The sequence below is a fragment of the Podarcis liolepis genome (assembly GCF_965112155.1).
Source record: "Podarcis liolepis genome assembly, chromosome: 13".
Lineage (NCBI taxonomy): Eukaryota > Metazoa > Chordata > Lepidosauria > Squamata > Lacertidae > Podarcis > Podarcis liolepis.
The window spans coordinates 43,420,338-43,443,851 of record NC_139573.1 but is presented as its reverse complement, the minus strand read 5'-3'; the positions used below and the strand labels follow the sequence as shown (position 1 = coordinate 43,443,851).

General features: G+C 47.4%; 1 protein-coding gene and 1 long non-coding RNA gene across 4 annotated transcripts in view; both read left to right on the top strand.

The window, feature by feature from the left end:
• The window catches only part of LOC310690896, a 100,540-nt gene that overhangs the window by 51,744 nt on the left and 25,282 nt on the right, over nucleotides 1-23,514 (top strand). The window lies entirely within an intron of this gene.
• Nucleotides 13,422-23,514, top strand: part of PLEKHH3 (pleckstrin homology, MyTH4 and FERM domain containing H3) — a 35,375-nt gene continuing 25,282 nt past the window's right edge. Inside the window, exon 1 of one of the 3 annotated variants that reach the window (XM_083469866.1) lies at nucleotides 13,422-14,926. In XM_083469866.1, coding sequence (XP_083325992.1) covers nucleotides 14,846-14,926 — 81 coding nt within the window. In that variant the 5' untranslated portion in view covers nucleotides 13,422-14,845. Of the gene's footprint in view, nucleotides 14,927-15,374; nucleotides 15,751-22,140; nucleotides 22,354-23,514 lie in introns of those variants that run through there. The other 2 variants (XM_083469865.1, XM_083469867.1) reach the window with 2 other exon arrangements.

Below are 23,514 nucleotides of genomic sequence, written 5' to 3'. Positions count from 1 at the left end.
TCTCTAAACTGCTTACCCAAGCGCGCACTGGTAAATTTTTCCAGGGGGAACGCAGAAGTCTCGTCTGTCTGATACCCTGCTCACTGGCGGCGACGGACCGGGGGGAAACGGAACCAACCAGGGGTAAGTGCACTAAGGGGTTTTGGCCCTCCAATTAATTGGGAGGAAGAGAAGTCTTGATCAAACTTCTGCGTCTCAGTAAGTGGGAACTGAGTACGCTAGGTGGTTGGGTATATCAGATGGTGGTCTGGTGGGGGAAAAGGGGAAGTTGGGAGGTAGTGTGTGGTGAAGTATCCAGCGCATTGTATGTGTGAGAAAGTACAGAGCAATCTGTAGCTGACCTGAGTGTGGAGTGGGTAGTACTTCGGTTCCCAGTGAGGCGACTCCATCTGGGCAAGAAACCCCACGAAGCGTGTGTGTGAGTGACTGAGTGGATACTTCACAGGGCCATACAATGGGAGTTGGGGGTTCAAAAGGGGAAAATACACCTCTTGAATGTATGTTAAATAATTTTAAGAAAGCCTTCTCAGGGGCATATGGAGTCAAAATGACGCCAGAGCGCCTGAGAACGTTATGTGAATTAGAGTGGCCAAAGCAAAATACTGGATGGCCATCTCAGGGAACTTTTGATATAAATTTAGTAAGCAAACTTTGGTCTAACATCGCCAAAGAAATTGGAGGGTGCCCAGAACAATTTTCATATATAGATTCCTGGCTGAGCACATTAAATAAAAATCCTCCATGGATAAGGGAATGCAAAGTCCAACGATGCAAATTATTGGCTGTAAAAGCCGAAGCCAGGAAAGGAATCTTGCCAAATAAACTCAAACCCATTTTTGAGGGACCAGAGGAAGAGCTGCTTCCACCTCCACCCTATGCTCCACATCGAAGGGAGCCTAATCCAAACACTCCACCAGTTGTAACCCCAAGGCAAGAAAGTGGAATGAATAATGGGGCTGGAGTCACAGAACTTGATTCCTTGATAGATTATGATAAATATCTTCAGGAGGCATTGGAGGCCTATAATAAAGCCCAAGCAGAAGTGGTTATTCCATCTGTGAGTCCCAGTAGAACTCCATCTACAGTCTCTTTTAGTGAAACAACTGATTGCCTACCCCAAACTCCTGTACATCCAAGTCCTAGAGAATTATTACAGAAGTTACAGGGAGACCTTAATCGGTCAGCAAGCAATACAGCCAGGCGTATAAAGCTGCTAAAAGAACGCCTTGGGACAAATACCATCCCCTATGATTTGAGGCCCCTAGAGCAAAGCGAAGAGAAAGATCACGTAGTAGCCCCTCTCAGAAGAGTATTTGATGCACTTGAGGAGCCTGTGCTGGTTAACGGGCTACCTGGACCAAGGCCACCTCGAACGTCGACTCTGCAATATATTCCATTCACAACTACGGATCTGATGAATTGGAAAACACACACCCCATCTTTTGCAGAAAAACCTCAGGCTATGATGGACTTGGTGACTTCAATAATAAATACTCATAGTCCTACTTGGACAGATTGCCGCCAGCTCCTGAATACTCTGTTCACCACTGAGGAAAGGAGAGACATAATTGAAAAGGCACAGATATATTTGCGTGAGCAGGCCAGAGTGGGAAATATTTTTAATATTGACCGTCATCTCCAAGACAACTTTCCCTTGGAAGATCCTAATTGGGATCCAAACAATGTAATTCACCTGGCCAGACTTACCACCTACCGCCAGACGCTTGTGCAAGGTATCCGCAGGGCATGCCAGAAGCCCACTAATATGTCTAAAGTCTCAGAAGTAGAACAGAAACCAAATGAGAGTCCAGGAGACTTTTTAGAGAGGCTGCAAGAAGCCTATCGTATATGGACTCCTTTTGACCCTGAAGCCCCTGAAAACAGCAGAATGATTACTGCTACATTTGTGGCCCAGTGCGCTTCTGACATTCGTAAGAAAATTCAGAAATCAGAAGGATGGGAAGGGATGCTGATGAGCCAAATTATGGCCATTGCACGCCGAGTTTATCGGAATAGGGATGAGGCTGAGAAACAAGAGAAGAAGAAGTGGCAGAAGGAAAAGATGGTAATGCTAGCCACAGCAGTAAAGCAAGACTACCGCCCCTTAAATGGAGGAAGAGGGCGGGGAAGGAATCCACCACTGGGAAGGAATCAATGTGCAAATTGCAAGAAGGAGGGTCATTGGAAGCGGGAGTGTCCTGAACCCCTGAGGTTGGAAGAAGTACGCCCAGGCCCAGGCCCAGGCCCAGGCCCAGGCCCAGGCTCCGGCCCAAGAAACCAGGGACGGGGACGGGGAATGATCCGAAATGGAAGATATCAGAGACCTGGACAAGGACGGAGTAGGGACAATGTCATTGGACTGGCAGAGGAGGATTTTACCCAAGACTAGGAAAGACCGGACTCCATAAAGTTAGGCTTCCAGGAGCCCACGGTCACGATCCAATTAGGAAGCCATTTAATAGACTTTATGATTGATACTGGGGCTGAATACTCAGTACTCCCAGAACTATTGCAGAAAAAGGCATCCAAAAGTGTAGTCATTAAAAGTGCCACTGGTCAGTCAGCTAAGAGGTCTTTCCTCCAACCTTTGGAATGCCAGATTGGGGGACATCGTTTAACCCATCAGTTTTTGTATATACCTGAGTGTCCAATACCTCTCTTAGGTAGAGATATGCTGTCCAAATTGCAGGCCCAAATCACCTTCACTCCTCGAGGTCCAGAAATGAAATTGCCATCAAAGGCAGCAGGAATAATTTCCCTCTCAGTACCTAAGGAACAATCATGGCGCCTAATGTCAGCCCTGCAAGTCCAACCTACATTGGATACAGAGTTAAACAAGCTCCTCCGAACTCTACAGGTGCCACCAGGAGTATGGGCCGAAAATAGCCCACCAGGAATGGCCAAGAATATAGCTCCAATTGTAGTAACCTTAAAACCTATGGCTACCCCTGTATCTGTAAAGCAATATCCTTTACCCCGGCGAGCAGCAGAGGGCATCCAGAAACATTTGGACCGCCTATTAAAATATGGTCTGCTTAAGCCCTGCCAATCAGAATGGAACACACCCCTTTTGCCTGTTCGAAAACCTGGGACAGATGAATACAGGCCAGTGCAGGACTTGAGGCTCGTAAACCAGGCTATCGAGACCTTGCACCCAAATGTACCAAACCCATACACCCTGCTGAGTTTGATCCCACCAGAAGCAACATTTTTTACTGTATTGGACTTGAAAGATGCATTCTTCTGTTGCCGGCTGGCACCACAGAGCCAACCTATATTTGCCTTCCAGTGGGAAGACCCTTTAACAGGAACAAAAGGCCAGCTAACTTGGACGAGATTGCCCCAGGGATTCAAAAATTCCCCAACTTTATTTGGCACTGCCTTGGCGAGGGATCTAACAAGTTACCCCTCAATACCTGGAGAAAAGGTGGTTCTGCAATATGTAGATGACCTTATACTAGCAGCAAAGGATTTTGATACCTGTAAAGAAGGTACAGAGGAACTGCTCCACTTGCTCTGGCAAGCTGGCTACCGAGTTTCCCAGAAAAAGGCACAGTTATGTTTAGAAAAGGTCAAATATTTGGGCTTTGACATCTCACACCAACAACGAGCATTGAGGCCAGAGAGGAAAGAAGCTATTTGCCTTATCAAGGAACCTACCACAAGGAAACAACTCAGAGGATTCCTGGGAACAGCAGGGTTTTGTAGACTATGGATACCTGATTTCAGCAGTCTGGCCAAGCCCTTACATGAAAGCACTCGAGGTGCAGAAAAGGACCCATTCGTATGGGGACCTGAGCAGCAACAAGCCTTTTTAGTTATCAAACAACGACTTATGGAGGCCCCAGCCCTTGGACTGCCTAATTCGGAAAAACCCTTTCAGCTGTATGTACATGAACAGAATGGGATTGCAGCGGCAGTCCTGACCCAGAGATTAGGAAGTTGGAACCGTCCAGTAGCTTATTTGTCAAAACAATTGGACTCAGTAGCAAAAGGATGGCCTCCATGCCTAAGGGCAGTAGCGGCCACTGCAAGCCTTGTCAAAGAAGCTGATAAATTTACCTTCGGCCAGACGATGTATGTGAATGTACCTCATGCTGTTCTGACACTCATGGAATATAAGGGTAGTTATTGGCTAACGAACCCAAGGATGGCTAGGTACCAAGGCCTATTGTGTGAAAATCCCAGGATTCATCTACGAGTAGTGAATATGCTCAATCCAGCGACTTTGCTGCCCCTACCAGAGGTAGATGATGAAGAATCACATGATTGTCTCCAAATAATGGATGAAGTTTATTCCAGTAGACCCGATCTGAAAGATGAACCATTGAAAAATCCAGATGTTGTATATTATACTGATGGTAGCAGTTACCTGCATGAAGGTGCCAGACGAGCAGGATATGCTGTGGTCACCAATGAGGAAGTTGTGGAAGCTGAAGCTTTGCCTGCTGGCACCTCAGCACAAAAAGCTGAACTTATAGGTTTAACTAGAGCTCTGCAATTGGCAGCCGGATGTAAGGCAAACATCTATACTGATTCTAAATATGCCTTCTTAACCCTGCATGCACATGGTGCTCTATGGAAAGAAAGAGGTCTAATAGGAGCCCACGGGAAGGCCTTGAAATATGGACCTGAAGTAGAAATCCTGTTAGAAGCAGTATGGGCTCCAGAACAGATTGCTGTAATGCACTGCAAAGGTCATGGACGAGGAAGGGATCCAATAACCAGAGGAAATCATGCTGCTGACAAAGCAGCTCGAGAGGCAGCCCAAAAGCCTGTGGGAGGATTTATAGCAGCCCTCATACCAGAGGTAGCTCCAGAAGAAGTTAAACCTCACTATACCCCAGAAGAGAGGAAGTGGGCTGAACAGGAAGGAGCAGTTGTGAAGGACGGTTGGATGATCCTGCCAGACAATAGGATTTATGTACCTCATCATCTAGCAGGCACAATTGTAAGAAATTATCATGAATCTACTCACCTTGGCGGTACTGCAACCAGAGAAAGTCTCAGTCGGAAGTTGTATATTATTAACCTATCACAATTAGCAACTTGCATTTCACAGAAATGTGTTCTTTGTGCTAAAAACAATCCCAGGCAGGGACCGGTACAACCTCCTGGAATCCAACATGTGGGATATGTCCCCATGGAAAGCCTAATTGTGGACTTCACAGAGCTGGTCCCTTCTAAGGGATTCAAGTATCTCCTTGTGTTTGTAGATACTCTTACCGGATGGGTTGAAGCTTTTCCCACCCGAACTGAAAAGGCACGAGAGGTAACTAAGAGACTCCTCACTGAATTGATCCCGAGGTTTGGATTACCTAGATGCATTGGAAGTGACAATGGGCCAGCGTTCATTGATCAAGTAGTACAAGAAGTATGTCGAGTCCTACAAGTGAAATGGAGACTGCATGCAGCCTATAGGCCTCAGAGTTCAGGGAAAACTGAAAGAATGAATCGGACTCTGAAAACCCAATTGGCAAAATTAACCCAGGAAACGGGATTGGGATGGGTAGATGTGTTACCCATAACACTGTTTCGTGTTCGGTGTGCACCCACAAAAAGACTTAAGTTGTCACCTTTTGAGCTCCTGTATGGGAGACCGCCCTCCTTTGTTCAGGATATTCCAGCTGATCTTAAACAAATAGGAGACCATGTGACACAGGGACAAGTGCAATCTCTCTCCCGTGTTTTTGTTTCTCTTAACAGGTGGGTCCTCGAGCGCACGCCGTGCAGCATTGCCGAGCCGATTCATCAGTTCCAGGCTGGCGATAGCGTATGGGTGAAAGAGTGGAAACGTGATCCACTTGCACCTAAGTGGCGTGGACCTTACACCGTCTTGCTCTCTACTCCAACAGCGGTGAAGGTAGCTGAGGTGACCCCCTGGATTCATCACTCTCGTTTGAAGAAGTCCGAAGGCAGTTGGACGTGCAAAGGTGACCCCTCTAATCCTCTTAAACTGACTCTCTCCAAAAACCCCTGTATCTAGCCCTACCGGGAACGGGCTAGGTCACGGGCAACATTAGACGACCGGCCTGCTGCAGCCACAACCTGGAAGCTGGCTGACCTGCGCACGCCTGAAGCTTGAGGAGCATCTGAACCAGCGATTGTGAAAGGAAAGATTCTCTTATACAATTAATTGATTGCCCACCCCCTTGTGGAACAATTATCAGAGATATTACTCATTGGGGATCCTCGGGATATATGTTTTGGTCTTGGTGGTTCCCCATTTCTGTCACTGGGGGAATTATATTGGGACTAATATTTATTTGCTATCACTATAAGGTAATCTTTTGTGGAAGGAATGCATATGCTAGACATCAACATGATTCTATTATTAATCCTGATCCCTTGGGAAGGGGAAGGGTCCTTGAATCTGGCCAAATTGACTAAATATGGATTCCACCATGACCACAATATGTGGGTAGGTTTAGCTGAAATGGTAGCCAATGTTGCAAATAGGACCAATTGCCTTGTTTGCTCTCTTGGGCCAGATGATTCAGAGGGAGGTATGCCCTTATTACCGATACCATTAGATGCCATTGGTATGGTAAGCGAAATACCACACCAAACAGAAGTACAGAATTTCCCCGGATGGAACTCAACTAAACCATTACGAGTTATACCTGTACAAGGGGAATTCTGTGTACATAAATCATCAGATGCAGCTGATTCTACCATGATAGGCTCTTCTCATTGTCACTATACTTGGGATAATATTAAGAATACCTGGGCACACGATACTACCTATCGAACTCGGGATGCCTTGCCCTGTGCACCTCCTTTTATTCATGCATGGAAAGTGGTATGGAACATAACTGTGACAGAAAAAGGCAATCTAACATACTGCACTGTGAACTCTCTACCTCTTTTGCTATTTCGCCTTCTGTACTCCACGTACCAAAGACCTCAGACCCGATGGTTGTGGTGGATATGTGGAGAATGGGCATACAAGAAACTCCCCTCCAAATGGAGTGGGACTTGTTTCCTGGGATGGGTATTACCACCAATGTGGATTATGCCTACTAATTTGCCCAAGCGTACACGAAGAAACGCTGATATTTCTCATATAGCAGGAGGAAGTACCCAAAGTTGGAGCGGTACTGATGATTGGCCACCAGAGCGCATTATAGCCTATTATGATCCTGCCTCCTGGAATCCTGGTGAGCTCATACAAGGGGCACGGGATCCTATTTATAATCTAAACAGAATAATTCGATTGCAAGCAGTAGTGGAACTTGTAACCAATGCAACGGCCCGGAGTTTGAGACTTATTGCACAACAGTTGGATGAAAGTAGAGCCGCCATTTTGCAGCTGAAAATGGGAATGGATTATGTACTTGCCAAGCAGGGAGGCCTATGTGGAGTCTTGAACTTGACAGGGAATGCCTGTTGCTTTAACATTTCAGATAATGGTGAGGCAATCCGTGTGTTGGCCACAAACATGGAGAATATAGCACATGTCCCAGTACAAACATGGGAAGGATGGGATATGGGATGGCTCACCAATTGGTTACCTAATGTCACAGGACTCAAAGGGATACTATTGTCTTGCTTGTTTTTCTTGACAGTAGTGGTAATGGTTTTATGTATGATGCCATGTATCATTTCATGTTTTAGAAGTACAATTAGCAAGATGGTTTCAAATGAAACTCTACCTCATATCATGGCCCTATACAGAGCTTTACCTCAGGAATATGATGAAGGTCAAGCTATCAAGGACACTTGGGACGAAGGTCCTTGAGCTTGAAAGGGGGGAATGAGGCATCAGGCATAAGCCTGCATTTTATTAATGTTTGATCAGGACTTGTATATTAGAGAGAGCCTAAAAGATTTTCAAATGTTTCAATGCCAGGCAGAGAAAACCTTGGCCATTCTCCTAAGACAAGGGGCCCCCTTTTTGATTGATAGCAGAAAACAATTCTCAAAGTCATAAAAGCTGAAATTACAGACTAAAAGCAGGACATTGACCCTACATGTTACAGAAGATAACAAAGGCAGAGATAAACATAATTAGGAATGGGCAAATAGTAAAATGATACCATGGGCCTCTTAAACCTTGAGCTGTATTTTCTAAGGCCAGAGGTAAATGGGAGAAAAAACATCTAGCTGGGAAGTCTTTTTAAAGCATCTAGCTGGGAAGTCTTTTTAAAGCTGTTTCTTCCTTAAACAGATAATGGGAAAAGCAGCTTGCTAAAGGGGGGGGGATGTGAACTGAAGAGCCTTCTTTTGAAACTGTTTTAAACTGAGTCCTTTTCTTTCTTTCTCTCTCTACTTTAAAAAGGCCTTATTCCTTTTAAGAGGCTATCTGTGTTGTGTATTAAATATGTTGGCTTAAATGTAATTATGCAAAGGATTTAACAAATGCTAGAAGAGTTGTATTTATCTTGAAATTAAGTCAGCCACCAGTCCAGCCTCTTGCCAGACAAGAAGACGCCATCAAATGCTGTCCTGATATATTAGCTGCCAGACATTTGTTTAGAAACCTTCAAATGAAGGATATCTTTCAATGTTGATGTGAAACTCAAGATCCTTGACATATGTTTAAGATAAAAATTTAAGATTAACCATTTGTTTTAGAAGGCAATAGGGCAAGGAGGGCAAGAGGTGAGCTGGTAATTAAGATTCCTTGTTGAGACACATGTAAGATATATTACTACTTATTTGTCATTTATAGATGTAACAATATATAGCTGTTTGTGTTCCTTATAAGGACAGGAGGATGTGGGTGTATCTTTTAGGATTGGATATAGCAATCAGCCAATAGGAAATCCAACCAGGCTGATTGGACAGAGGCAGCCCAAGGAGGAGCAAAGGGGGCTGGATTAAGGGAATATAAGTGCTGGCCATAATGGCAGGAGGCCAGGCCAGAGCTTGGTAACCATATACCACTGTGCCTCTCATTTATTTGTCTGACAAATAAATAATTATTTTAAATTCTCTATTGCTGCGTTGAATATTTCATTCCAGCTAAGCGTTAACCACAAGCAGGGTGCTACACTAGCGCAGCGCAGGGACTCGCTTCCATGGCGCTGGAAATCACAGATGCCAAAATCATGTCTGCACAGACGCAGGCGCCACGGAGGGATCTCCACTGGAGTGAACCGGCCCAGGCGAGGTAAACCTTGCCAACCCCTGATCTAACTGCTTCCTGTTGAGGTTTAGGGCTCTTCCAGATGGCCTCTTCACTGAGCGTTCATCCTGATCTGCTTGCACAAAAGTTAACACAGGTACTTAGATCATATCTGGCTTTATCGAGCATTCCTTCTGACTAGTTTATGGGGTGGTTGGCTGACAACGAGCTTTTGCCTCGCGCTCGTCCTGATTTGCTTGCTGCACAAGTTTCCTACACATGGTTCGCATGTCCGGAGGCGCTCTTAAGTCTCTCTGCACCTAGTCCCCTCTGCTGAGATGGATCTGCTGGTTAAGGGGGGGGGGGTGTCCATCCCAGGAGGCTCATGGAATCCCCAGGAGTCCAGATAGCCTTGGGGAATTTCCAGTTGCCACAGCTGGCATAGGTCACTCTGCAGAATATGAAGATGAGTCAGGTCTTTGACACCCTTCCTCCTCAGCACCCTCTTCCGCTTAGCTTCTCCCAACTGGCTCCTTGGTAATTTAGGGAGCGAAGGGCAACCAAGCAGGAAGGAAGATAGCTGCAGCACAAGAAGTCTGACTGAAGACGCTAATGGGAGCCTAAGCAGTTATTTTCCAGCGCCATTGCATCCTTCCAGTGCCACCCCCAGCAGAGCTTTTGCGGTTCCTTCAGGGCTTTTTGCAATCTGGCCTGCCCGGGGACGTTGCAGAACCCTAGAGGGCTCTCTGTGACATGTTCTCAAAGCTCACAGAGGATTGGAAAACAACAACCCATGTCTGCCCTGACTCAGACACAACCGTTGAATCCGCATTTGGAGGTCTCCATAGTTTCACCCGCTCTAGTTTCCGTTGGGTGGATTTCAGTTGCCAAGGCTTGAGGATGTAACCAAGGTGACTGGACAAATGGGGACACACCTAATGTATGCTCAACTCTTGCCTTCTTGGCTTATTATACTGAGCAGAGAGGGACTGACCAACCTGAGGTGGTTAATAGTTCAATGGCCACAGTGTTCCAGCCCAGAGGAAACATTACTGTACTCGGATATTTAGGACTTCCTGTCTCCCAAGCCCTGGGACGCATTGGGCGCTGTGGTCTAAACCACAGAGCCTAGAGCTTGCCATTCAGAAGGTTGGTGGTTCGAATCCCCGTGATGGGGTGAGCTCCCTTTGTGGTGTAGTGGTTCAGAGTGGTAGACTCGTAATGTGGGGTACCGGGTTCGCGTCTCCGCTCCTCCACATGCAGCTGCTGGGTGACCTTGGGCCAGTCACACTTCTCTGAAGTCTCTCAGCCCCACTCACCTCACAGAGTGTTTGTTGTGGGGGAGGAAGGGAAAGGAAAATGTTAGCTGCTTTGAGACTCCTTCAGGTAGTGATAAAGTGGGATATCAAATCCAAACTCTTCTTCTTTGTTTGGTCCCAGCTCCTGCCAACCTAGCAGTTCCAAAGCACGTCAAAGTGCAAGTAGATAAATAGGTACCACTCTGGCGGGAAGGTAAACAGTGTTCCCATGTGCTGCTCTGGTTTGCTAGAAGCGGCTTAGTCATGCTGGCCACATGACCTGGAAGCTGTACGCCGGCTCCCTCGGCTAATAAAGCGAGATGAGCGCCGCAACCCAGTCACGACTGGACCTAATGGTCAGGGGTACCTTTTCCTTTACCTAGTCTTCCAAGGGGGCTTACGATCTGACTTCGCAAAGCAGGCCCAGCCCCTGACATCCCCTCTGGGAAAAGAGAAGTCCATCTGCTGGTGCTACACCGTGCTAGTTCTTGTCACTTGCAGCCGTTTGGGGAAGTGGCAAGCCTGGGAACTTGAGTCTAGTCTTCCACAGGAAATGAATCAAAAGAGAAGTCCCCCCTTAGGAAGGCCGCTTCCCCACAACGGTGGAGACGTTCCTCAGGCGGGGATTTCGTGGAAAGAGGAAGCTGCGCATGAAAGCCATTGCTCAGGCCCAGCACCTGTTTTCAGCACCAGCCACAAGGACGTTTTCCTGTGAGAGGTGAAGGAGGAGGACACCTCACCCAGACACCCCATTTCTCGTTCGGAAGCCAACAAGATGGGTGGCTGGGTCTTTGTGTTGTGCTCGGGAAAGGACACCCTTACACTTTGGGCATCGGTTTTCCAAACCCCACCAGCACTTGCCCACCACTCTGCCTGGTGCCTGCAAGGATACATTGCATGTGTAATGATACACTGGGCAAAGGATTTGGGGTATAACATTCAGACTGCAGATTGGGAAAGGCAATGGAAAACAGATCTGAAATTTACAGCATGTTGTACACTGAAAGAAAATTAGATGAAAATGTTGTACCAGTGGTATTTGACACTTAGTAAGTTAGAAAAAATGTATAGAACAAGTACAAATACCTGTAAAGAAAAGGGAGGTACCTTTTATCATATGGCTGTGTAAGGTAATAAAGACTTTCTGGGAAATGATATATAAAGAACTAAAAAAAATGTGTAAAATAAGCATTTCAAAGGAATGGCCAGACTACCCAGAAAGGCAATCAGATAAGGCATTATCAGATAACAGGAAAAACAGCATTCAAATTTTTGTTGTAGACCACCTTTTCTGTGATGTAGGTATGATGTTTGTGGGGGGGGGGTGGTCTTGGGTTACACCCCTTCTGTGATGTATGTATGAGGTATGGAGGGGTGGTCTTGAGCTCCAGGGCAGGGAATTTAAAATGTCAGCGCGGGTGGCGCTGTGGTTTAAACCACAGAGCCTAGGACTAGGATAGCCATGTTCAAATATATAAAAGGATGTCACATAGGGGAGGGAGAAAGGTTGTTTTCTGCTGCTCCAGAGAAGCAGACACGGAGCAATGGCTCCAAACTACAAGAAAGAAGATTCCACCTAAACATTAGGAAGAACTTCCTGACAGTAAGAACTGTTCGACAGTGGAATTTGCTGCCAAGGAGTGTGGTGGAGTCTCCTACTTTGGAGGTCTTTAAGCAGAGGCTTGACAACCATATCTCAGGAGTGCTCTGATGGTGTTTCCTGCTTGGCAGGGGGTTGGACTCGATGGCCCTTGTGGTCTCTTCCAACTCTATGATTCTATGACTTGCCGATCAGTAGGTCGGCGGTTCGAATCTCCGTAACGGGGTGAGCTCCCGTTGCTCGGTCCCTGCTCCTGCCAACCTAGCAGTTCGAAAGCACATCAAAGTGCAAGTAGATAAATAGGTACCGCTCTGGCGGGAAGGTAAACAGCGTTTGCGTACACTGCTCTGGTTCGCCAGAAGCGGCTTAGTCATGCTGGCCACATGACCCGGAAGCTGTATGCCGGCTCCCTCGGCCAATAAAGCGAGATGAGTGCCGCAACCCCAGAGTCGGCCACGACTGGACCTAATGGTCAGGGGTCCCTTTACCTTTTTATACTGCAGAATTGCTGTGTACAGTTCAACCCGCAATATGGGGATAAAAAGAAGAGTTTTCTCCCCTGCCCCAAAACAGGCAGCATCCTGTGTCCACTGAGTCCTCACCCCAAAGATACTGCAGACTTGGCCTTCCCCTCAGCCTGCCAACACCTCCTTCTCATGCTCTTTTGACATCCTTCCCTGAAGATTGGATCTGTAAAGATTTTGAGAGATACCAAAAGCTCTGATCCCTGCAAAACAGATACGCATCCAAACCAGGGATGGTGGTGGAATCTCGGGGCATAATTCTTTCAGAAATCCTTTCAGAGTCAGCTGCCTTGGATAAACTGACCAGGCAAGAGATGCCATTCCAGGAATCTACTTGGCAGCAGCCTGGGCAGCAGCGATGCCATCAGGGGAGCACTGCGGGGAGGCCAAAGTCCAAGCCAAATTAGCAACAAGGCCCACAAATGCAGCAGGGTTATCTTACTACATTTTGAAGCTCTTATTTTCTGTCTAAATAGTGGGGAGAGGGGTCCTTAGGACCGTACAACTAAAACGACCAATTGCACCTTAGTTGTCGGGCGCAACTTAACACAGTTTAGCTACCTATTAATATCATTTTACCCTCCTCTCATGCATAGTTGCAAAAATTCTGAAATATGATTCAGGAGAGCCATGACAGGGTTTCTTTATATATTTCTTTTAATGTTTCCCAATTAAAAGCAGCTATGGAGGCTTCAGATTTTGACTGCAGCAGTGGCACTGGGATAGGTTTCACTCCCCCCCTTGCCCACCTGAGCCCCCTAAATTGGGTAGGGGCATGGAATTTTATCTGAAAAATGGCACGGGGGAGATATAAAAACCAGGGTCCCTGCAGCTCTTTGAAAGCAAAAACCACAAACCGCAATTTGAAATCTTCCTAGATATTTTCGATCAGTCTGCAACAAGCTGCTTAGAAAAATGTACAATCAGTGTTAAAATTCCATGCTGTTCTGCTTTCTTTTCCACATGAGTAACATGTAGTATAAACAGAGCAAGAGGTACACTCAGAAACACATTTTTAACATCAAATGTGAAAATGGTTGTTTTGAATATGGCAGAATAGCAAAGACTTTGCACAGTGCTGTGTTGGAATTTGTCCTCCAGTTACTTGAGTTTTCATCCTCTGCAAAAAAACTAAAAATTGCTACTTTATTTTTTGCATCGTTCTCAGGGTTCTTTAGAAATTCAGTGGCTGCGAGGTTTTGAGCCTTCCTTACTGCTGAGAGGTGGAGAAGGGTGGTGTATGTTTTTCTTTCTGGTAAACATTTCTCAAGCACATGTACGGCTTCCTTGGTTCCTTACACTTCCTTACCCTCTCACAAGAAAGATTGCCTCATAAAGGTTTCCCCTGAGCTCCAGCTGAAACTTGGGCACCTGGGGAGGCTGCATAGTGAAGACTGCTGGTGAGATGATTTGTCGGCTGAAGGAACTACCGTACAGGAATATCCTTGGCCTCCTCAGAGGTAAGGTAAGTGAAACAAAAACCACGAAATTCACTAAAAAACCTCAGATGCAACTTGTTTTCTCATTAGTTGATGGGAAAAGCTGATGGGTGAAGGAAGAGGCAGTTGCAGACCTGCTGCCACCGCCTTTGAAATGCAAAGCCTAATAAGAGCCCTGTGGGATCAGGCCAAGGAAACCATCTAATCCACATCCTGTTTCCCACAGTGGCTAACTAAACGCCTCCGGGGAAAACTCAAGAGCAGGACATGAAGTCAACAGCCACCCTTCCCTACTGCTGGCTAGCCTAGTATTTAATCACATAGCACCTCCCAAAACGGAGGCTAATTAATAGTTGGGTGATTGATAGCTGTTGATAGACTTGTCTTCCCCAGTCGAATGTTTCGCAGCTTCTCTGGAGCTACCGCAAAGAACCTGACGTGCCTAAGAGTTCTAAATTTCTGTCATGCAGAAGGATTTTTAAAAATGGAAATTGCCAGGCCTTTGGCTGGCCTACATATAACACATTCCCTGCCCTGGGAATAGAGAAAAAGCGAGTCTGCCCATTCTCAGAACAACTCTCCTTTTTTATTATGTTCCACATCTTTCAAGGCTGGTCCAGACCCTCCAAATGTCCCTGTTTTCCAGGGACAGTTCCAGATCCATAGATATCGTCCCGGTTTCTGATTTGATCCTGGAATGACCCGCTTTTCCTTAGGACGTCCCTGTTTTCATCAGAGGAATGTAGGAGGGTATGGAGTTAGGCAACTCCAGAGCCAAGGAGATAAGTAACTATATAACCTTTAGGTGATATCTCACGGCAGCACTACATAAGGAAGTTTTTCTGTTTAACGTTTCATTATGTTTCTATGTATGTTGGAAGCTGCCCAGTTGACGTCCCTCTCTCCATCGGGGAATGTTGGAGGCTATTCGGCGTGCGAAACCTGCCTTCCGAGTTCGCCAGGAAATCACATATTACCCTCCATTACAACTCCAGGTGTGTACTTAAGGGGGCGGCCGGGGAGCCGGTTAACGCTACTGCAGCCGAGGAAGGAAAACCTCTGCATATGCTCAGGAGAACTGCGCCTCTTGCTTCTCGAGCAGAAGCCTCCCTGCCGCCTTACCAGAGGCTTCAGATACCTCGGATCGAGACCCCTCCCCAACTCGCCCCTGCGCTTTCCCTTCTCCGGCCGAAGTCGGAAAAGGCGCAGCCCCGTCCCGGCGGCGCTTTCTGAGCCGCCCCGATCGCTCCACCCGGCCCCGATCCTTGAGTTTTGGCACCAGACCGGAGCCCGCCCGCCTGCTTTGCCTCCGGCTCCGGGGCAGCGGGAAGCCGAGCGCGCCCCGGGCCTGTCTCCCCCTCCCAGCCGGTCCGCATGACGCACCCGGCTGCCGGCCCCCCGGAAAGGGCGGCTCCTCCCGGGGCAACCGGCGGGGCTGGGCCGGGACGCGCTCCTCCTTCTCCTCCTCTTCCCCAGCTCGGGCGCGGGCGCGGGGGCGGGGAGAGCCGGGGCGGGGCGAGCGCGGGCTGAGCGAGCGCGCCAGACGGCCGGGGAGCTGCGCGCCGGGAGGGTCCCTCTCTGGCGTCTCCAAACGCGCCCTGGGCGCACCGTCCTTTCCTTGGCTCGCCTTGCGCGCGCGGATCGAGGCTCCCGCGGCGAGCTCAGGCGCCGGATGCCGTTCCCCGGCGGCTTGTGGTGGTTGCTGTGCTGCAGGCAAGGCTTCACCTTGCTCCGACGCGACTATGGCGAGGCAGGCAAAGGGGGGGCGGACGACGACGAAGCCGAGGAGTCCTTCGAATTGCGCAGCAAAGGCGACGAGGTGAGTTGGGCAGCTCCCGGAGTTACTTGCTGCGTCCTGTTCCCGCCCGGGGGCTGCAGCTTCTGCAGAGCTGGCCGGCAGATCTCACTTTTATTTTTTTTAATACCTTGCGCTTTTGCGACCCTAGAGGAGCCCGCGTGCCTTAACTCGTCCCCGCGCCCCCGATTCCCCCCTGGGGGGGGGGGACCAGGAGGACAAAGTGTTCTGAACGCGCCAGGGACGTAAATTCGCGCAGGTTAACTGCGGCTTCGCCTTTGGAAGCTCTGTCCTGTGCGTCGGGGGCGGGGGGGGGGAGAGAATTGCTCGCTTTACTCAGTGTAAAGGAATTCGCTTGAAACGTGTTCGGAGGCTTTGCTGAGCCTTGACTCATGCAGCCCTGGACCTGCGTTTTTGATTTGCAAAGGAGCAAATGAAGGTGGATGGAAGGAGGGCTGGCGCGGTAGAAATCGGTGCGTAAACTTCTTCAGGCGCTTTTGCACCTAGGATATATGCTCTTTGGGGCCGATCTAACCTGCAGGATAGCACCCCCGGCGTGATTGGCTCCATCCTGTAAGCAGTTTGGGAGCCGTCCCCAGGGCAGCACTGCCCGTCTCCTCATCCTCCCAATTTGGGGGGAGGGTGAGCTTTCTCCGGATAGGTCGCATGAACTAAGTGGCAGGAATGATTTGCTGGCAACGTGAGTTGGGGAGCGGGTGTCTCCTCGTATTCATAATCCTTATGTAATTCTACGGCCATGAATTATGCAGAATGAGCTGTTGTCTTGGCTGCTTGGCCACCTCTTGCTCCCAGCCCATTTCCTTTTCACCGTGGGCAAAAGGAAGTCATGGAGAGCTGAAGCCTGGCCAGCTTCAAGAGTGACAGAGAGCAGGGCTGCCTTTTGGCTGGCTGGGACACAGGGCCCTTCACTGCGCGACCGGAGTTCAGAAAGGAGCCATTCATCTTCCCCACCCTCCATTTCCCTCCGCTTTCTCCCTGGGAAGCAAAAGGGGCACCGCCAATTCCTCCCTCTATTGCCCTATTGCCCACCCAACTGCCTCTTCCAGAATAGGACCCAGACCAGCTCCAAAGGATGAATTTCTTGACAGCCGTAGATTTGTGCCACTTGGTTTTTTTTACAGGAATAATGATATTCTCTAGGGTAGAACGAACCTGTTCCCTCTAATAAAATATTTCCTTTCTCTGACCTAGTACTTTGGATGCTAGGCATACCTTTGCACTTGTGGGCTTCCTCTGCAAGAGATCTGGAGAGCAGCAACACGAGAGCAGGGACTTTTCTGTGGTGGCTTCCCACTTGTGGAATGCTCTCCCCAGGGAGGCTCGCCTGGCGCCTTCGTTACTTATCATTAGGCACCGGGCAAAAACATTCCTCTTCTCCCAGGCCTTTGGCTAATTAAGCAATCTATGGCCTTTTAAACAGTGTGTGGGGGTTATTGTTTGTTACGATGGTATGTATTTATGTATTTTTACATTGTAAACCGCCCTGTGATCCTTGGACGAATTGTGGTACAGTGGTACCGCAGGTTACAGACGCTTCAGGTTACAGACTCCGCTAACCCAGAAATAGCACCTCAGGTTAAGAAATTTGCTTCAGGATGAGAACAGAAATCGTGCTCCGGTGGCGCGACGGCAGCAGGAGGCCCCATTAGCTAAAGTGGTGCTTCAGGTTAAGAACAGTTTCAGGTTAAGAACGGACCTCCAGAACAAATTAAGTTCTGAACCCGAGGTACCACTGTACAGGCAAAACGTTGTAGAGAAGCAGTTTGTTGTCTGGCTGGCCAAAGGACTTGAAAAGGTCTAGCTTAACCCGAAGCTGGATCTGCTGGGAAAATTGGGAGTCTCTTTCTCTCTCACACACACGCACACCTTTCTGCTCTGAAACGTCTCCAGTCAGAAAGGCAGGTCCTGTCAAGAGGAACGGGATGTGACATGTTGGAGGCGATGCATCACTGCAGCCTGGAAGGAACAGGTTTGGGGTTCTCCAGATCTCCGCAGAGCTGTTATTAGACGTCCAGGGAAGAGGAAGCGCTAGCCCTGGGATGGGAGGAGGGGGAAGGGATCTCCAAGCTGGACTGCCCAACGAGTTGTGGCCTTGGTTTGCCAACACATGGCTGCATTTGTAGGCCCTGTTGTCCTCCCAAGAGGAAACAAAATTTGGGGTGGTAGATGATTTGGCTGAAGGCATGAAAAGGCTGCAACAGAAATCCCGAAGACAAGTTATTGGGGGCTAAATATACACATGCTGCTTTGAGCTGCCCAGAGTGGGTGGGGTATAAATAATAATAATAATAATAATAATAATAATAATAATAATAATAATGGAACACCTCCTATTTCCAATTTCCAATTAAACTTTTTATTGCACTAGCCATAGGCCATGGCATCATTCAGAAGGAGAACAACAAACAACAACAACAATAACCATAACAATCATCGGGCACCACACATACAATAAAACCACAGTCTACTAAAATTATTTGTTGCATTAAATAGAATAGAGTAGCAGAAGATTCTCAGGTAAGATGTGCCAAATTAAATATCTGAATCCCCTTTGCAGTTGACCGCTATTTTATCTAGTTCCTTCCTCCTGATCTTCTTAGCTACCAGCCCATAGAGTGCTACTTTATAAGTAACAAAGTCGTCGGTGTCGCTCAGCAGCCATTACACCCTTTCCATTCAGATGTATTCCATTCGTAAACAGGGGTTTTATAAATCGGTCTCTTGGGTCTATATATAACGGGCACTGCAATAAATACAGTGGTACCTCTGGTTATGTACTTAATTCGTTCCGGAGGTCCGTTCTTAACCTGAAACTGTTCTTAACCTGAAGCACCACTTTAGCTAATGGGGCCTCCTGCTGCTGCCGTGCCGCCGGGGCACAATTTCTGTTCTCATCCTGAAGCAAAGTTCTTAACCCGAGGTAGTATTTCTGGGTTAGCGGAGTCTGTAACCTGAAGCGTATGTAACCTGAAACGTATGTAACCCGAGGTACCACTGTAATGGCACAGGTCCTCGACGCAGGGTTGTCCACACAGAGTCTCTCTTTGTAATGTGCTTTGAGCATCTCCTATTTAATCCTGCTTAGCAGTAAAATTGGAAGCATATATGTCCAGCTAAAGCAAGAATGGAGAAACTGTGGCCCTTTAGATTCTGTTGGACTACAGTTCCCATCTTCCATCACCAGTGGCCATGTTGCCTGGAGCTGATGGGAGATGGGAGTCCATCAACGGCTCGCCCCCCCCCCCGCCCCCCGGCTGAATTAGATGGTTCTGGGAAGCCCACAGCAGAGCTTGAACCCAACAGCCCTCTCCATGGCTGTTGGATTAATTACCATGGCTAATACCTGTCGATAGGCCCATTTATAGAGGATAGGTCCAATCCCATTTTAGAGCCATGTAAGTCCATGGCCATTGCCTATTGTGGCTGTAAGTTCAATACAGTGGTACCTCGGGTTACATACACTCCAGGTTACATACGCTTCAGGTTACAGACTCCGCTAACCCAGAAATAGTGCTTCAGGTTAAGAACTTTGCTTCAGGATGAGAACAGAAATCGTGCTCCAGCAGCGCGGCGGCAGCAGGAGGTCCCATTAGCTAAAGTGGTGCTTCAGGTTAAGAACAGTTTCAGGTTAAGAAGGGATCTCCGGAACGAATTAAGTACTTAACCCAAAGTACCACTGTATTGCGCAAAAAACTTTGGTCTACAGCTATTTGCTCCGGTTGGTAGCTGGAATCCTTCCTTTATTCCTTCAGCTGTTCCTGGACTCCAGCTCCCATCAGCCCTAACCAATGTGGCCAATGTTTAGGGATGATGGGAATTGTGGTCTAGCAATGCATTGTGTGACTTTCTTTTTTCTGTCCCCAGTCTGCTGGCCAACCAATTTAACAGGGTGACCCTCAGTTTTAGCACTAAAAGGTGTGGGAACATTCCCTCTCCCCAATACCATGCCTGATTTGCGCACCTCTGTCTTAACCATCCTTGTCTGTCATCCTGGATAGCTCAGTTGGTTAGAGTGTGGTGCTGATAATGGCAAGGTTGCAGGTTTGATCCCCGTATAGGTTAGCTGCATATTCTTGCACTGCGTGGACTTGGACTAAATAATAATAATAATAATAATAATAATATTTTTTAAAAAATATTATTTGTACCCTCTCCACTCTGGGTGGCTTCCAACAGAGATTAAAAATACATTAAAATACATTTAATAAAGGTAAAGGTAAAGGGACCCCTGACCATTAGGTCCAGTCGTGACCGACTCTGGGGTTGTGGTGCTCATCTCGCTTTATTGGCCGAGGGAGCCGGCGTACAGCTTCCGGGTCATGTGGCCAGCATGACTAAGCCGCTTCTGGCGAACCAGAGCAGCACACAGAAACGCCGTTTACCTTCCCGCCGGAGCGGTACCTATTGATCTACTTGCACTTTGACGTGCTTTCGAACTGCTAGGTGGGCAGGAGCTGGGACCAAGCAACGTGAGCTCACCCCGTCGTGGGGATTCGAACTGCCAACCTTCTGATCAGCAAGTCCTAGGCTCTGTGGTTTAACCCACAGCACCACCTGCATCCCCATTGATTCATAACTCCCTGCTTTTCCCTTTCTGACTCACCGAGTATCTTTTCAACAGCTTGCCACTGTGATTCGGCACATGGTCCGTTCTGCACAGGCAAGAGTCAGCATGGACCCCTGCGAGAAATTAAAAGGGGAAAACCAAGATGTATACATTTGGAGGAACTTAAAAGGAGCCAGGGACTGAGCAACGGGAGCTCACCCCGTTGCGTGGATTCGAACCGCCGACCTTCTGATCGGGAAATCCTAGGCTCTGTGGTTTAACCCACAGCACCACCCGTGTCCCAAAATACATTTAATACGAAGCTTAAAAATACATTAAACCATGGCAAAGCTAACCTGGTTCCATTCGTTTATCCTCAGGGTCCCTTCCAACTCTACAATTCTGTGATTATCTGATTCATTTATTCTCTCCCCCCCGCCCCCTGCAAAACAAAATAATTTCCAAGTGTGCTAGCTTTTTTTTTTTTTTTGGACAGGGGAAATGCTCCAGCTACTTCATCATGTCTTTTAACTATAGCCTTTGTGCGATGCTGCCAGAACCTGTTTTCCCCAGTGGGGTGCTACGCCAAAGCAGAGCTGGGGTGGGCGTGAGCTCACTTACCACTACAAAAGCAGCTTGCCTAGCTGGAGAGACCAGATCCTGAACCTGGTCATCTGATAGGTGTTAACTGGGCGTGCCGTAGTGTCACAAACGCCTGGCACTGCTTACCTTGACCCCTCAGGAAATTTAAGGATTTGGCACCCCCAAACTCGGCCATCGAGATATTTTTGGGACTACAATTCCCATCATCCCTGATCACCGGTCCTGTTAGCTAGGGATGATGGGAGTTGTAGTCCCAAAAACATCTGGAGGGCAGAGTTTGGGAGTGCTTGATTTGGAGGATGGTATCCAGCTTAGGTTGGCTGGGGTTAGGATGGTACCTGGGAACGTCGCCGATGGTCAGGGAGGAAGGGAGATGAAGTTTGCCAATATCTAGAAGGCCACAGCTTCCTCACCCCCCAACATTTGAAATTAGCCAGGCACGTTTTGTGATTGGCATGGGTTCAACTGCAACCACTTGGAGATCTTCGAATGCCAGGTTGGCACCTGTCATCTCCACCTGGCTGGCCCCTCCAGCTTTCTTAAGCAGCTAAGCAGTTGATCGTTACAACGATCCTATGAGGTAGGCTGTGACTGGCCCAAGGTCACCCAGTCAGCTTCATGACCGAGTACATATTTGAACTGTGATCTCCCAGGTCCTAGTCCAACACTCTTACCCATGGGTAGGCAAACTAAGGCCCAGGGGCCACATCCGGCCCAATCGCCTTCTAAATCCGGCCCGCGGACGGTCCAGGAATCAGCCTGTTTTTACATGAGTAGAATGTGTCCTTTTATTTAAAATGCATCTCTGGATTACCTGTGGGGCATCGGAATTCGTTCATTGTTTTCCCTTCAAAATATAGTCCGGCCCCCCACAAAGTCTGAGGGACAGTGGACCCTGCTGAAAACGTTTGCTGACCCCTGCTCTAACCACTACATCACCCCGGCTTCCTAGAGTACTTCTGCTGTGCTATGAGCTAAATTAAGTAGGCAAATAAATATGGGGGGAAGCAAAATGTCACTTGGAGAAGGGTCTGAAATATTTTCCTTGCAGCGTGAATTTGTTTTATTCTGGATTTCTTTATTTGATGTTTTAATGGGTTGTAAAGCGCTTTGAGATTTCTTCTTCGAGATATAAAGCAGTCTAGAAATGAACTGAAGAAAAGGAAAAAGAAATCTCATTGGGGGGGGGGCGGAATGGCGCCTAGACATTCTGTTGTGGCGACCGTAACCTAGGTTTTAAGCTGCTATTTGGCAGTGACCTTATATGTCTTGAGTTTCCTAACATGGCTCACCCCTGGTTTATGGAACAGCAATTGAATAACTTCTAGCCCCACATTCCCCCTTTTAGTGGCTTTTCTCCAAGTCCAGTGCCTTTGCCCTGCCAAGGCTTTCTGAAAGAGGAATGCAGAATTTATTTTTCAGTCATGCAAGTTCCTTCATTTCGGGCCCTCAGAACAGTAAGGAAAAGTGTTCAGTTCCCTTCTCCATCAGGTTGTGGTGAGAAGTGATCAGATACAACCGTGTTTTCACCCGCAGACGCCACTTAGCCCAAGTGAGAAAATCCACGATTTGTCAACGTTCTCACTTATGTGGATTGTCGTCCGAAGAGTTCCATAAGCTGAAACAGTTTTATTTTTAAGGGAGTACAGTGGTACCTCGGGTTAAGTACTTAATTTGTTCTGGAGGTCTGTTCTTAACCTGAAACTGTTCTTAACCTGAAGCACCACTTTAGCTAATGGGGCCTCCTGCTGCCGCTGTGCCGCCGGAGCACAATTTCTGCTCTTATCCTGAAGCAAAGTTCTTAACCTGAAGCACTATTTCTGGGTTAGCGGAGTCTGTAACCTGAAGCGTATGTAACCCGAGGTACCACTGTAGGGTTTTCTCTTTCGAAGGAGGTGGGAAAACTGCTGTAGTCAATGGGTAAACTCTTACAAAGAGTTTACTATTTCAAAACACTTTATTTCTAAAGTATTACACTGTTCACCAGAACTAAAACCCTACCAAAGAAAGCAAAGAGAAGTACCTGGCTCCCCCCCCCATCCCTCACAGTACAGACTGTTACTCTGAAATATTTCAAGTAAAGGTGCTTTTTCGGTGAGTACAAGGGCTTGCAGACTCAAAGGGGGCCCTTCCTTACCATGCAAATTTGAGATAATTGCTACAAACAACCATTAAACTTTTAAAAGCCTTCCTGAGCCTAGTCATTATAGTATGGCGTCATTCACTTCTCCTGGAGAAGGAGGAAGGGACACCTGTCAGAGCAGGGGAGGGATGTTTAATTTTCATTTTTCATTTCATGTTTAATTTGTATACCACCTTTCTATGTCACTATACCCAAGGCGGTTTACAAGCTGAAGAGGCAAAGAATGTACACCATATAACAATCCAATCCAAAAATGTGATAATAAAACATAACTTTAAAATAAGCAACTTATATCAAATAAAGTCAGATTCAACAATCCACTAGAAGTGTATAGAATATTAAATATCAGCGTATAAAAATGAAACAGAAATCCACTCTTAACAATTACAATAAATAATTTCTAAACTATAATAAATAAAAACAACGGCAAGTCACAGTGTATAAAATAATACAATACAAATTGAGAAGCCATGAA